The sequence below is a fragment of the Blennius ocellaris genome (assembly GCF_963422515.1).
Source record: "Blennius ocellaris genome assembly, chromosome: 12".
Classification (NCBI taxonomy): Eukaryota; Metazoa; Chordata; class Actinopteri; order Blenniiformes; family Blenniidae; genus Blennius; species Blennius ocellaris.
In genome coordinates, this window is record NC_137661.1 from 13,751,218 (window position 1) to 13,764,285 (window position 13,068).

Below are 13,068 nucleotides of genomic sequence, written 5' to 3' on the forward strand. Positions count from 1 at the left end.
CGCTGACAGCTGGAGAATAGAGGACTAAGTTTTCATATACGTTATTGCAATTTCTTAGCTTTTCGCTGTTCAGAGTCGGGTCATGTATGAGCTGGACGCTGAGGTGTTGCATCGCAGCACAGGGGCGCTCAAACATCTGGCTCCAGTTATCACAGCTCGCACTTAGCTTTGCCACCACTGTGAAACACACACACATACACACACACACACACACACACACACACATGGTCTGGCCACTCCACTCCTCTGGTTTCCCAACTCATGTTTCTGGTAAAGGACCATTTTAGTTCCAGCTCAGGCCTGCGGCGGAAAGCATCTCCCTGAGGAAAATAAGCATGACTCGCTCCGGTGAAGACATCTGCCCTTTGAAAGCGAGCGTGGCTGTTTGAACAGCTGTCAGAGCACATTGTGCATCTCAGACCTTCCCTGATAAAACACAGGAAAGTCAGTGAGGGAAAATCCACAGAAGAAACACAGTTATCGGACAGTAGGAGACGACCACTGGCTATGACACACGAGGCAAACAAGACGAGATGCCCGGTGTCTGCTTGTTGTTGGAACTGACAGGGTGACATGAAAAGAACTGCAGCACATGGTCACCTGTGCACAACACTGCAGAGTGTGCCAGAAATTCCTACAGATCCATGTGAAGACTGCCAACACTAGACAGGTAAAAGACAAGGGATTTGGACCAGTTTAATGTTCTAACAAAAAAAAAAAAGAAAGTGTGCTTTACCCAAAACACTACATTTATTCCGAGAAAAGCTGACACTGAGTTAAAGTTTATTAATGCAATCTATTTGCAATATCTAAGACCTTAGTGCCGCCACATTATGCAGAGCCCAGGAACTGAATCCACTTCAGAGGGATGATGCTTTAGTTAAGGGCAGCATTGGGAATATTTCTAACAGGTGGGAGTCTGAGACATAATAGTAAAGAGAAAACACACATAGACACACTGAAGAAATATGAAAGCCAAAGGTTCAGTCGTGTCACTAATAAATACAACTTTAGAAAGAAATACAGTATGTTTTTTCTGGTTGACTTTGCAGTTGTGCGAGGATCTGAATTGCTGCTGTTGTTGCACCCTGCCAGCAGCAGCGACTCTCACAGTGAAAGGAGATTTGAAGCTTAACACTTAAGACTTTTGGTCCTGAAGTGACTGTCTGTTACCCAGTCAAGAGGAACAAGTGTATGTCAGACTTAGAAAAGTGTTGGGAGCTCAATTGCATTAAAGCTCTTAGTTTGCCTGAGCTCTAATCTAATTGGATAAAGCCAGAAAAGCAGCTTCCAGTGTGCGGGAATCCATTTCCCCCGATTTTCTTTTTTTTTTTTTTTGGAGGAGGAGAGTTGCTCCCCGTGTTCTTTTCCAACCCATCTTTTGTCCTTGTCAACATTCCCCAAATGAGATTCCCAAAATCAGGAGGTGAGTACACACGCACGAGTGCACAGAGCAAACATTGTCAGACAGACACACCTCTCACACCAGCACGCTGGCTGGCATCACTTCTTTTCCTGTCCTTATTAAAATTCCATATTGAGATTCCTTCCTGCCACTCCGCCTCCCTGGCCCTGTCACTCAGCCACCAACCGGCGACAAAATCAGCAAGTTTCAACAAAGAGACACACATATGCATGGAGGCACACACCGCACACAATCCAAACTTTTCTTAAGACAACTCGTCCCTGCTCTCACCCTTTATGTGTGGGATGAAAGTTTCCTTTAGGTGATATGTATGAGCGCATGTATCAGCGTCTCCCCCCCCTCCTGCCTGCGCCCAGAGCCATGTCTGCCCCCCCTTCTCATTGTCATTATTTCGATGGTGTCCCCCTCTGATCTGCCGAGCCTTTGGGTGCTCTCTTTCCTCTCTTTCTGTCTTTCCCTGGTCCCTTTCATCTGTCAGGCGCTCCCCTTGGCGACCGCCACTGAGGGGGTTTGATTTCCCATCATGCCTAGCATTGCCTCCCTGACTCTGGCACCCTCACTCCCTCCCCTCTACCTCTGAGGCGAGTGTTGTGCCCCCGCGTCGTCGGGCAATTATCCCTAGGAGTAATGAGGAGCGTCTCTCCCTCCGCAGCGCACTGACTGACACCTCTCCCACTCATTTGTCAACAAATCAGACGGCTGGTGTGGGCGGCCATATTGAGCTGAGGGTTGTCGCTGGGAAGCTCAGGCTGAGGCGCATCGCCGCATCTCTCTCTCTCTCTCTCCTCTCTCTCTCTCTCTGTATCCTCCTCCATCCCTTCCTCTCTATCTCTGCCACCTCGTTATCTCTGACAGGGTGTCATTCGTTCCAACTCTCACTCCTCCTGTGTCAACCCTCCATACGCTTCAATGTATTTGCGTTCCTCAGCCACCAGGAAAAGTCTGACTTCCAATAGGCCTAATGGTCATGTGTGGCTAATGATCACTAAGCTGAATAAGTGACACTATTCAATTTATTTGTGTCAAAGTCAGTCACCGCCAGCCGCTGTAAACACTTTGCCCAACCAGATGATAAGAGTTTAAAAAACTAAGGTTATTTTCAGATGTGGATTCACACTCAGAAAAATCCTTTCAATTTGTCACCTTTAGTTGATGCAGCCACGCGGGATATGTTAATCCTACTGGACCTACGTTGGCAAGAGCAAAGGCTTCCTGTGTGCTTGTTAAACTGAGCGCAAATTCAAGCATACAATAGAGTTGTGAGATGAGTGAGTGTGTCAAAGCTTTCAATGTGAACGAGAAGCTTTGTGTTTACATGCATACACACATACTGTAACTGTTCAGGTAAATAACTGTAAGTCCAGTATGTACTCACTGTGGTCTTTGCGCTCCTCTGGGCTGGATGAAGCCTCGCCGTCAGACAGCAGGCCGGACATGGAGAACAGCTTCCTGCCAGAGTCTTCGCCAGCCTTGAGGGAAGCTCCCAATGACCCAAAGTCAAACTCCTTCCCCTCCAGATCCGGAAAGCAGCTCTTCAGCCTCTTGGCTGGGGTGAAAGCTGACTGATAAACCCCTGATTCCCTGTCTTCTTGTGGGGAGGAGAAAGGTCTGAAGGCACCCACCCCACTGTGATTGAGCATGCCCAGGGTGGAACAGTCCAGGTTTGGCGGGTTAAATTGAGGGTGCAGGTGGAGCAGGGACGCTGGGAAGTCTCTGGCCTGAAAGGTGCCGGACATGGGGCCCTGGCGCTGATACATGGAGGTGAAAGTGTAGGAGGCTGAAGGGAAGGGGAGGTGGAGGTCCTTCTCCACCGAGGCAGGGATGCCAAAGGGCCTGGGCGCCTGACAGGGGACGGAGGCGTCTCGACCTGCCTCGGCAGTGGAGGCCAGGACCATCAGGGCAGGGGAGGCCAGTGGAGCCGGCAGGTAGGAGGGACTGTCCATCTTGAAGGGCCGGTGGAGGTCCATTCACCTCCCTGCAGCAGGTCTTCAGAAGAGAAGGACAGAGACAGAGGGAGGAGAGTGGTCAGGTGCAGCCAAAATGATGGGCCAGGAATTATAAGCAATTTCACACAGTCTATTTAAACAAAATGTTGCTTATATTTTAATGCCCTCAGAAAGAAAAAACATTTTCAAATAAGAGGATATTTCCTTGAGTGTAGTGAAAAGGATCCCAACCCCAAACGCTGAAATTTGCATTGCTTCATCCTCTAAAACACACCCAGTCACATTTTTGGAGGCATTTTTACAATTCAGTTTTGGAGTCATTTCAGCAGAAAAGCGTTCGAGGCCTACAGTGCCTGTAAATAATTACCACGGAATAAATTGCCAATAAAACACACACGTTGTCGGAGCCTGAAAAAAGAGACCTTAAATAGTGAGGTCGAAGCGAATAGATTAGGGAAAATTATATAACCGCATACAGGAGGGGAAAAAGGCCGTTCCTGCTTTCTTCTCAGTGAAATGGCTGGTGTTCAGTAAAAACACGTCGGAAGCACTTTGATAAAGGACTTTAACAATACGTTTGTCTTCAAATTTGTCCTAGAACCTACACACTAATAGAAATAATTACTTGACTGCCTTGTCGTTAAAATAATGCATACGTGTTAACAAGGATAGACATTATTTAAAAAAAAAAAAAACTCACTTCATTAGTTTCTTTGTTTTACTATTCTTAATTAAATAGAAAAAAAATCCGGAATCGGCGATAGAGATATACATAAAGTTTTGGAAACTTTTTTTTCGTTTAAGTTACAGAATTAAAGCAATACAGCTTCGTAATACAGTATATCCGATTTAAAAAAAAAAAAAAAAAAAAAAGTTTCGGCACTGATGACAGAATTTCCGCCACGAAACAAAGTAAATAGTAACGCGTTGTATAAACTTAAATAACAACTAATAGTTTAGTATTACTCTTTACTAACATATAAAATCGAAAGATGACCAAACTGGCTCTGTGATGTCCCCATAAAATATAACATTTGCACAAAGTCTTGACATTATTGTCTTTCGATACTAATCGCACATTTCTTTCAAAACATAAATAAATAAATAAATAAATAAATATCCCTGCCTCTGGGAAGAAAAAGTACTAAGCCTCTCCAGCCGACCAAACACATGGCAATCAAATAACCAATTAAACCAATTAAGCCGTAATCACTTGGGTTAACTCGCAGCTACTCACCTTGCTGAAGTACTCAAAGCGAGATTTATTTTCGCCGCCAACTGCCAACTGCGTCTCAACTTATACTTTATTTCTAAGACGCGGCACTTTCTCTTCGGCGCGCAGGAAAGCGAGAAAATAAATAAAGAAATGTGAAGCGGCACGCTGTCGGTCCTCCTCCGGATGATGCGGCTGTTTAGTTGAGTTCCGGCGGAGACGCGAGGAGTTTTGGAGACGCGCGAGTCGCTGCGTTTGCGCGCAGGACCGAGGCGCCAGTGAGTGGACTGGCTGCGGGTCTGACGGCGGCGTGTCTCAGTTGGTCTGTCTTCACCGTGTGACCGTCTCTCCCCCCCCCGCCACTATTTCTGCCTCCACCCTGCCCTCTCCCTCTGTTGCAACCCCCCCACCTCCCCCTGCGCTCTCGCCCCATGAGACGCGCTGCCTGCGATGGACACATCCCATTTCTTACCGGTGAGAAATTGAGTCAAAGGGAAGATACAGTGTACGGGGCTGGGAAAGAAAACTGCGTGTAAGTTGAAAAGAGTTGAAAAAAAGAACACTTTTTTTTTTTTTTTACATGAAACTGAAATTATAAATGTGAATATGCGTCAAACGTCTATAAAACCCGACATCCCACTGTAACATAGAAGACTTCGTAACATCTGGAGCTCCTTGCACTCATCAGATGTGATTATTAGAGATTTCATACATGCTGCAAAATGAAACTTTTCACCATAAAAAGGCTGTATTTGAGTGTATTAGGTAAATATACAACTTTGCCCACTCAAGTTGTCACTTTCTTTGGGTGTGTGTTGGTGTCAGTCCTTTGAATGGCAGGTGAATGAGTTATCTCCTCCTCTCTGCCTCACTGAGCCTGTACAGACTCAAACGCCTGTGATTGACACATGGGAATATTTCCTTTTTATGAGACACAATGCCAACCAATGGCATTATTTGTCACAGATAATCTGCTTTCAGGTCCAACATATTACACACAGTGTAATATCTACATAATTCATATCTGATTTCTAGCACATTGTAACAATGCACAGCTCAGAGCGCTCCAAATCAACCGAAATCACTCTTAATTTGTTTTTATCGGTATTGGTATTGCTTAAAGACTTTTTGAAATAATGTAATTGAAATAATTCCTTATTCCCTGGAGCCAATCCAGAGGCTTTACACCGCTAATCTAATGTGACACGCAATTTCCGTCTCTCAGACGATTGCTTCCCCTCAGGTCCCTGTCTGTAATGAACAGCCATTTGGCTGTGTGTGTGTGTGTGTGTGTGTGTGTGTGTGTGTGTGTGTGTGTGTGTGTGTGTGTGTGTGTGTGTGTGTGTGTGTGTGTGTGTGTGTGTGTGTGTGTGTGTGTGTGTGTGTGTGTGTGTGTGTAACCAGACAGCAACACATAGTCCTGAGATAGGAAATGAGAGAATTGGGAATATCACAGTCAAGAAGAGTCAAGGAAGTGTTGGGCAGCTGCATGGCTGGAAATCAGTACGTTCACTGCACTAATTTAGCTCGGAAACACACCACATAATTGGGATTTAAAAATAAATATATAACACATTACCTTAGACTAAGAGAGCCACAATTTTGCGGGGACAGTTCATCTGTTCCTCACATCCTTAAAGTGCTGCCCGAGATGAAGCTTTCCATGTGTGCTGCTTCCTTTCACACCCAAAGACAGCCGGGCAGTGAAGTGGTGGAAGGCCAGACAGCAGATGCAGACCTTTAAATGGACAAATAAACCTGGGTCCAGACCGACTCTAACGGTGTTGCCCAGAGACCAATATGGAAGTGTGTAACACATGTCTTCCATGTGACAAGGCAAGGTCATTACTGCACTTAGTGAGGAGTTTTGGGTTGGGGTGAGACAGTCACATGCCATCACACACCCACACAAACAGAGAGACCTACAGGCCAGAGATTGGCAAAAAATTAACGAACATGTGGCTGAATTTCCAAGTCAAATCCGCTCCGGGGATGGGTAACCTCCACATTATTACAAATCGGTAATCAAAAGTAATCTTTAGACGTGGAAAGCTTTTCGTGTTTTTTTGGGTTTTTTTTCTATGAGTTGCCAGACATATCCCAATTTGCCACCTGATCAGTGAGCCCACTCAATACAAGTGTCTTCATTGACATTGTGATTATTATTATTTTTTCCCTGTTTCTCCAATTTGCCCCGTATGGTAGTGGCTGGTGGGTGGTGTATAGTCGATGATGGGTGTGTGTCCTGCAGGCCCAGTGAAGTGTTAATGATGTCCCCGCTGCCTCAGCCAGGTTATGGCACAGGGGCCGTTAGCCGCCCAGGGTAAACTGCACGGCTCCCAGAATAAATTGCCACCCGAAGCCACGCAGGCTGGTCAGCCAGCCAATTACAAGCCTGCCCGCTCAGCTGAGGATGATGGGATGCGATGTTAATTGTATGCTTTCATTTTCTGGCAGGAGGTGAGTCACTTGGCTGTCTTTTGACTGCCTTCTACAGACCCATGCAGACTCAGAGCGTAGCATGCATGCAGTCTACGCCTTGGTTTAGTCTGTTTAACTTATCCTGGCTCATCTGGACACAGTCCTCTGCCTTCTCCTGCAGAATTTTGCTTGACTTGACAATAAATTAAGTCTTGAATCATTTTTCAAAATTTTGACTCCCAAGTCAAGTTCACTGCCCATTTTATTCTCATGTTAAATGTAGTTCCCAACAAATAAACAAAGAGTTGCGTGGAATTTAGTCAGCGTTCTGAGAGATCTTTACTTCTTTTATTAAGATGCCCGAGGTCATCTGTGGAGTCTTTTAACTTCTGCAATGTGTAATTGGAAGCATATATAGTCATGAATTTATTCTTCATACTCCTCCTTTCATTTCAAGCTATTTTGTTCTGGGGCATGAAATAAACTAAATTACTGCTGTGATCATTTTCACAGACCAATTAGTGATAATAACATTTTTGCTGTAAGTCTCACAATGTTCAATTATTCCAGACTGCCACATTAAACAAGATGCAACAAGTACTTTATTTTTTTTTTTGAGTGGGGGGGATGAGGGTGATTTTACTTGCTGTGGTGGAGCGGAGAAGACGAGAGGGGTTTTCAAAATTTCAGTGTTTGTACCAACCTTTGCTCTGCCAGGATCCTCTCGCAGTGGCAGTATAGATGAAGAGCGCTCAGTTCTCTGGAGTCAGTTGGGTAGTAGTTGTGCAGCGGAGTGCTAAACTCTCCTCAGTATATCAACCTAGAGACTGTCTGGTAGCAGTGCTATGGAGAGAGAGGTTAGCTACTATATTAACATAGGGAGAGACAGCGCCAGAGCAGAGCAGTCTGCCAAAGACTAAGCAGTGGAAGTGAGACAGAGAGAGGCCATCGACCAGACAGCTACAAGATGGAGTGGAAGGGAACGTGTGAGAGATGAGCTGTCGAACGTGTCTGTGTGTGTGTGTGTGTGTGTGTGTGTGTGTGTGTGTGTGTGTGTGTGTGTGTGTGTGTGTGTGTGTGTGTGTGTGTGTGTGTGTGTGTGTGTGTGTGTGTGTGTGTGTGCGTGAGTGTGTGAGACAGCTCCCCAAAGCAGCCAGTGAGCGTGAATGTGAGGACGAATACAGAGAGGTGCATTATGGTCTCAATCATTGATCGCTTCCTCCCAAGGGGACAGTGAGTGCCCCCTACCACACACACCCAAAGAGACACATACACAAAGTATTCTGTATGTTTTTTTTTCACATTCACAGCTCATCATTGTTGGAAAGCTGATACTGTTTGCAACGTGAACTTTGTCTCTTTTATCACTAAAATGAACGTCACTCAACATTCATTTGCTTGGGCCCATTGAGGAGGGCACCGACTCCAGATCCCTGCGATTCTTTCCTATGCATGTCTACCTATGCTCACAAGAATCTTTCAACTGACCAAACTTTTTTGGGGAGGGCAATTCAAAGTGGCAGTATGCTCTAATAGAGGGTGGTGTGTCACTCTTTTCACTGTGCCCATTGCTTTCCTCATACTGCTTGTTTTGAATACTTCCTTCTGTTGGACCACCTCCTACGTCTCAGATGACTGGTGCGATGGCTTCTTCTTCACTGTACACTTGTTTGTCTGTCCTGTATATGTAGGTATCGCTCACACACCCCTGGTATTATCACTTTTGCAACAACAACAAAAAAAGGTATCAGTGAAGATCACCTCTAGCACTGAAATGCAATTTTTCAGAGATGTGAAGCCAACCTAGTTTAGAGAGAAAGTGTGTCATAGAAAATGTGTGATGTGTCATACATTGAAATTTTGCCACATTGGGTGACAAGCAATCAACTCACTACACTATAACGTTATCCAGATAATGTCTTGCTTTTGCAATTAGGAATTAATATATTTTGGGGGTTATTTAAATGATGATTTGTTTGTTTCTTCAACAATGAGAGAAAGAATGTATGATTTGCGTGCTCTATGTCTGGAGATCGACGATAATAGCATTTTTTTCCCTTTTTTTCAGTTGACCAAATAAAAACAGCAATTCTCTGCAGTTTTATCATTTAAGACAAATGTCCATTTAAGGCTTCAGTGTTGGTACATAACAGATACAGATGTTAACAGCCGTAGGAAAACTACACAAATTATTTTGCCTCTGCTCACTTTCATCCTTAATCTTTAGTCGCATGTCGCCACGAGGCATATAGTGCAGAGTAGTGACAGCCTATGTCCTCAGCCCACTGCCACCACTTCAGTCTACACACATAAATACAACACTGCCCACCATCAAACATCACACCCTCTCCCCCCCCTCCCCTCACTCCCTGCCTCACCCATGCAGCCAGCCAGGGCCCCGGTCCTCGCTCCTCTCTCACCGCCATGAGGCTGACACTAATGTGACACTCTGGAAAATAATTACCAACAAACGCACTGCTGACTGCAAACAGCTCGCTCCCCTCAGTGGACTGTCACTAGTCATTAGTCTGAACCCTGGGAGAGGACAGGACCACCGAAAAGGGGCTGGCAAGAAGGAACGTAGATGATGAGGAGGAACATACCATCTGTAGGAAAAGAAAGAACATATACAACAGGAAGAAAGATCTGACAGGTAAGACACACAAATAAATAGCTTTGCACTTGTAAAACATGATAATGAAAAAAAAAAAGTGTTGCGGTGCTGCGCTTGTGGTGGAGAATCCAGTTTTCACCACCAGCCCCCTCTTGTGGTTTACATTATATTAACTCTGGTACATTAATATCTTAACGAATTCCAGTGTGTTGGTTACTCGTCTCCACTATGTCCTTGTTTTCTCCAGCCTTGATTGAGGGATTCCAAGATGAACTGGTTGTGCACTGAAAAGTAAGGAGGAACTGAAATTCAATACTGACAAAAGAAAAAAAAAAAACAGAACATTTGTGTTTCAGATATTAAGCGACAAGGTTAAATAAAGAAAAGGTGCTCAGCTGAAAACTGTTCAAGGTGGCAGCAATTCCAACACAATTATCCAAATGCCACAGGCTACATCAATTCTTTGAACACCAGCCCCCCTTCTGAAGACTGTTATTTAAGTTGCCTTAGGGGGCAGCTGATGCCAGTGAGAGATTAAAATTTTTAGAGCTCCCGCAATGGCCAATATTAAAATGTCTCAATACATCTGCCGAGCTATTTTGATTGGTAACTTAACCCCTGACTCCTGAGCAAAAAAAAAGACCCTATCTGTGTGCTATTGTCAGTGGGCTGGAGTCTAATTCTTGTATGATTCGGGCTAATGAGCTGGTAATAGGTCCTGTGCCTCTGTGTGTGGATGAGGAGGTTATTACAGTGGAGTGGAGAGAAAGGAAGGGGGGGCAAACAGGAAAGAGGGGATGGAGAGTTCCCATTGTTCCATAATTGAAGAGTGCAGGGTTTAATCTGTGAGCAAAAAGTGTTTTCCATGTTTTAAAATACAACCAAGGTTGTCATTGATAGTCTGTCTCCACACAAACCCGCAGACTTGACTGAAATAAATGTTCACGCCTCTCATTCCGAGGTCAAGACAGCAACACAGCCTGAGAGACAAGGAGCGAGAGAGAAAGAGAAAGTGTGTCTGTCTGTGTGTCATCCAGCCAATGGCTTCATCCAGCCTTATCCTGAACCATGAAACCATAGTGCATGACACCCTTCTATGCTCTGCACAGATATGGCTATTCACTGTTAGCACAGAGATTTGACAAGCTAGACTGCGCTCACTCAACAGCCTGGGTCAAATGGATGACTGTCACAATCTTTTTATCTTCCTCTCTCGTCCACCCCCCTTCTCTATTCCACTCTGTGCACCCTCCTTTTACTCCCCACTTGCTGCCAATCTCCCAACTTTCCCTGTTCAAATTGACAAACTCAACCAGCTACAGAAGAATAAATGAAAGAGAGTGAAGAGACCCTGAAGGGGATAATCTTTGCAGGGGAAAAGATCTGGTTGACTGGGAGGTAGGTGAACATAATCATCTGTTATTCAAAATGCAAACATGCAGGAGTAAATGTTTTTTTTTTAAACAGTACAAACTGTCAAAAGTAAAAGAAAATGTATAGTATAAGCCATAGCTACACACACAAAAAAAAAAACATTTGAGTATTCTCTACAGATATGACTTCTGGCCACAAGTTAACATGGGAGCTAAACCTCCCTGAAAACTGTCAGGAAAACCCAATGAGATCAAATTTACAAACCAATGACATGTCAGCAAACAAAGCACTTGACTTATTTGAATGTGAATGAAAGCATCAGTGGTGGAGGAAGCAATGAAGTCAAATTAGTCAGTTGCTCCATCATTGTGACATTGTTCTCATACAGTGTTATTGGGCTCACTGTGTTCAGTTTACAATCAGACTTTTTTGTGGGTCCATCAAATTGCTACTAACCTCATACATCATGTGGATTCACATCCTATAATTCCTTCCATATTCTCTAAATATTATCTGTTTATTACAGATTACAGCATTGCAACTTAACTGGTCCCTGTCAGGACTCACTCAAAATCTCTTGTTTATTTTAATGTTTCAACATGGGAATTCAAAAATTCAAAATAAAATGTGACAATTAGAGCACAGTGAATTAAATGAATTACTGTTTAGTACTGATTAGATGAGAATAATATCCAATCTTTGTAATAAAGGAAATTTTTTTTTTACTTATGTTGTGCCCACCTTTATTTTGGTCCTGTCTCATGTTAAGTGACATCTTCTGCATTAATGTGGGACTTACGTTGGTTTTACCCTTGTCTATACCACCTCTGCTGTAGCGTGTCACGACTGTGTATGTCTATCTGCAGCTAAACCCCATGAGGCTGTTTCATGGTTTTGTGTGTCAAAATCTTAATCACCAGTCTACAGCCCACACACACACACACACACACACACACACACACACACACACACACACACACACACACACACACACACAAACACACACACACACACACACACACACACACACACACACACACACACACACTCTGTCTATCGGTGTTCAGTCAGGAAAAGGTCTCTCAGTCGTGCTCTGTGAGTGGCCTCTGCTCAAACAGATCAATAGACACTGGCACGTCCCTCCACCAACCAAGAGAAAACAATTAAAAGCCATCGATCCTATGCCAGGCTTCTCCATGAATATGCATGTGTCCTTGACCTTCCCTTGTAAAGGGAAAAAGAGAGAGACAGACTGACAGACAGGTATGGGAATGCTTTCCTCTTCCCTCTCGCTCATATTGTCGTAACGCGGTTGTGATTATTCTTTTTGCCCCATATTGCTGTTTAGGGATTAGCTCACTTCAAAACTCACACGTGAAATGCAACATATCGTCTCATTAAGGCTTGTGAGACCAGTTGCTCTTTTCTAAGGCTGTTTTCAGGCAAAGGATTGCTCTTTTCTGAGCCTTGAGCAGAGATCAAGTGGTCCCACAACAACTGTCCCCTCCAGCTCTCCCACTGCCTGCCTTCTTTCTAATTACAGATGTGTGACATGCACATGGGGACATCTCCATGTTAGCACATCACTGTGCCTGTCCTGACACATCCTGTGGTCACAGCATCGGGTGCTGCAGGGGACAGCATTGCCCTGTCCCCCGTCACTGGGGATTAGCATTAGCATGCTAACAGGACCCCTGGGGGAGCGTCATGCTATGGGTCATGCAGACAACTGTCAACAGCCTGCTTTAATTAGCTGAGTCTGGTCATCAAGGAGCTGACAGTATAATAAAATAACCCTTGAGTACTTTCATACAAAAATATTTATTGGTTGTAACAGAAGGAATTCAAGCATGACAGGTATTTCGTCTCAGTTTAAAAATAAAAACTGTGTCCCAAGCATCACCTCTAATCCATCATTCATCCTCAACTCCCATATCCCCATGACCCGATCTCCTTTGTGTTTGCTCTAATATTGAACATCAGGAGTCAACAGGGTAAGTGCTAACATGTCACACCAACTGGCTCCCAACCTGACAGTATCAAGTCGACGTTGTCATAGGCCTGCAGACGAGGT

The 13,068-nt window shown here is 44.4% G+C and overlaps 1 protein-coding gene across 1 annotated transcript in view; it reads right to left on the minus strand.

The window, feature by feature from the left end:
* The window catches only part of rnf220b (ring finger protein 220b), a gene marked incomplete at its 3' end in the record, with an annotated part of 31,236 nt that extends 26,574 nt beyond the window's left edge, over nt 1–4,662 (minus strand). Inside the window, exons 1-2 of the mRNA XM_080505862.1 lie at nt 4,610–4,662; nt 2,802–3,412 (exon numbers count right to left, since the gene is read on the minus strand). Coding sequence (XP_080361988.1) covers nt 2,802–3,393 — 592 coding nt within the window. The 5' untranslated portion in view covers nt 3,394–3,412; nt 4,610–4,662. The remainder of the gene's footprint in view (nt 1–2,801; nt 3,413–4,609) is intronic.
* Between the last annotated feature and the right edge of the window lie 8,406 nt (nt 4,663–13,068).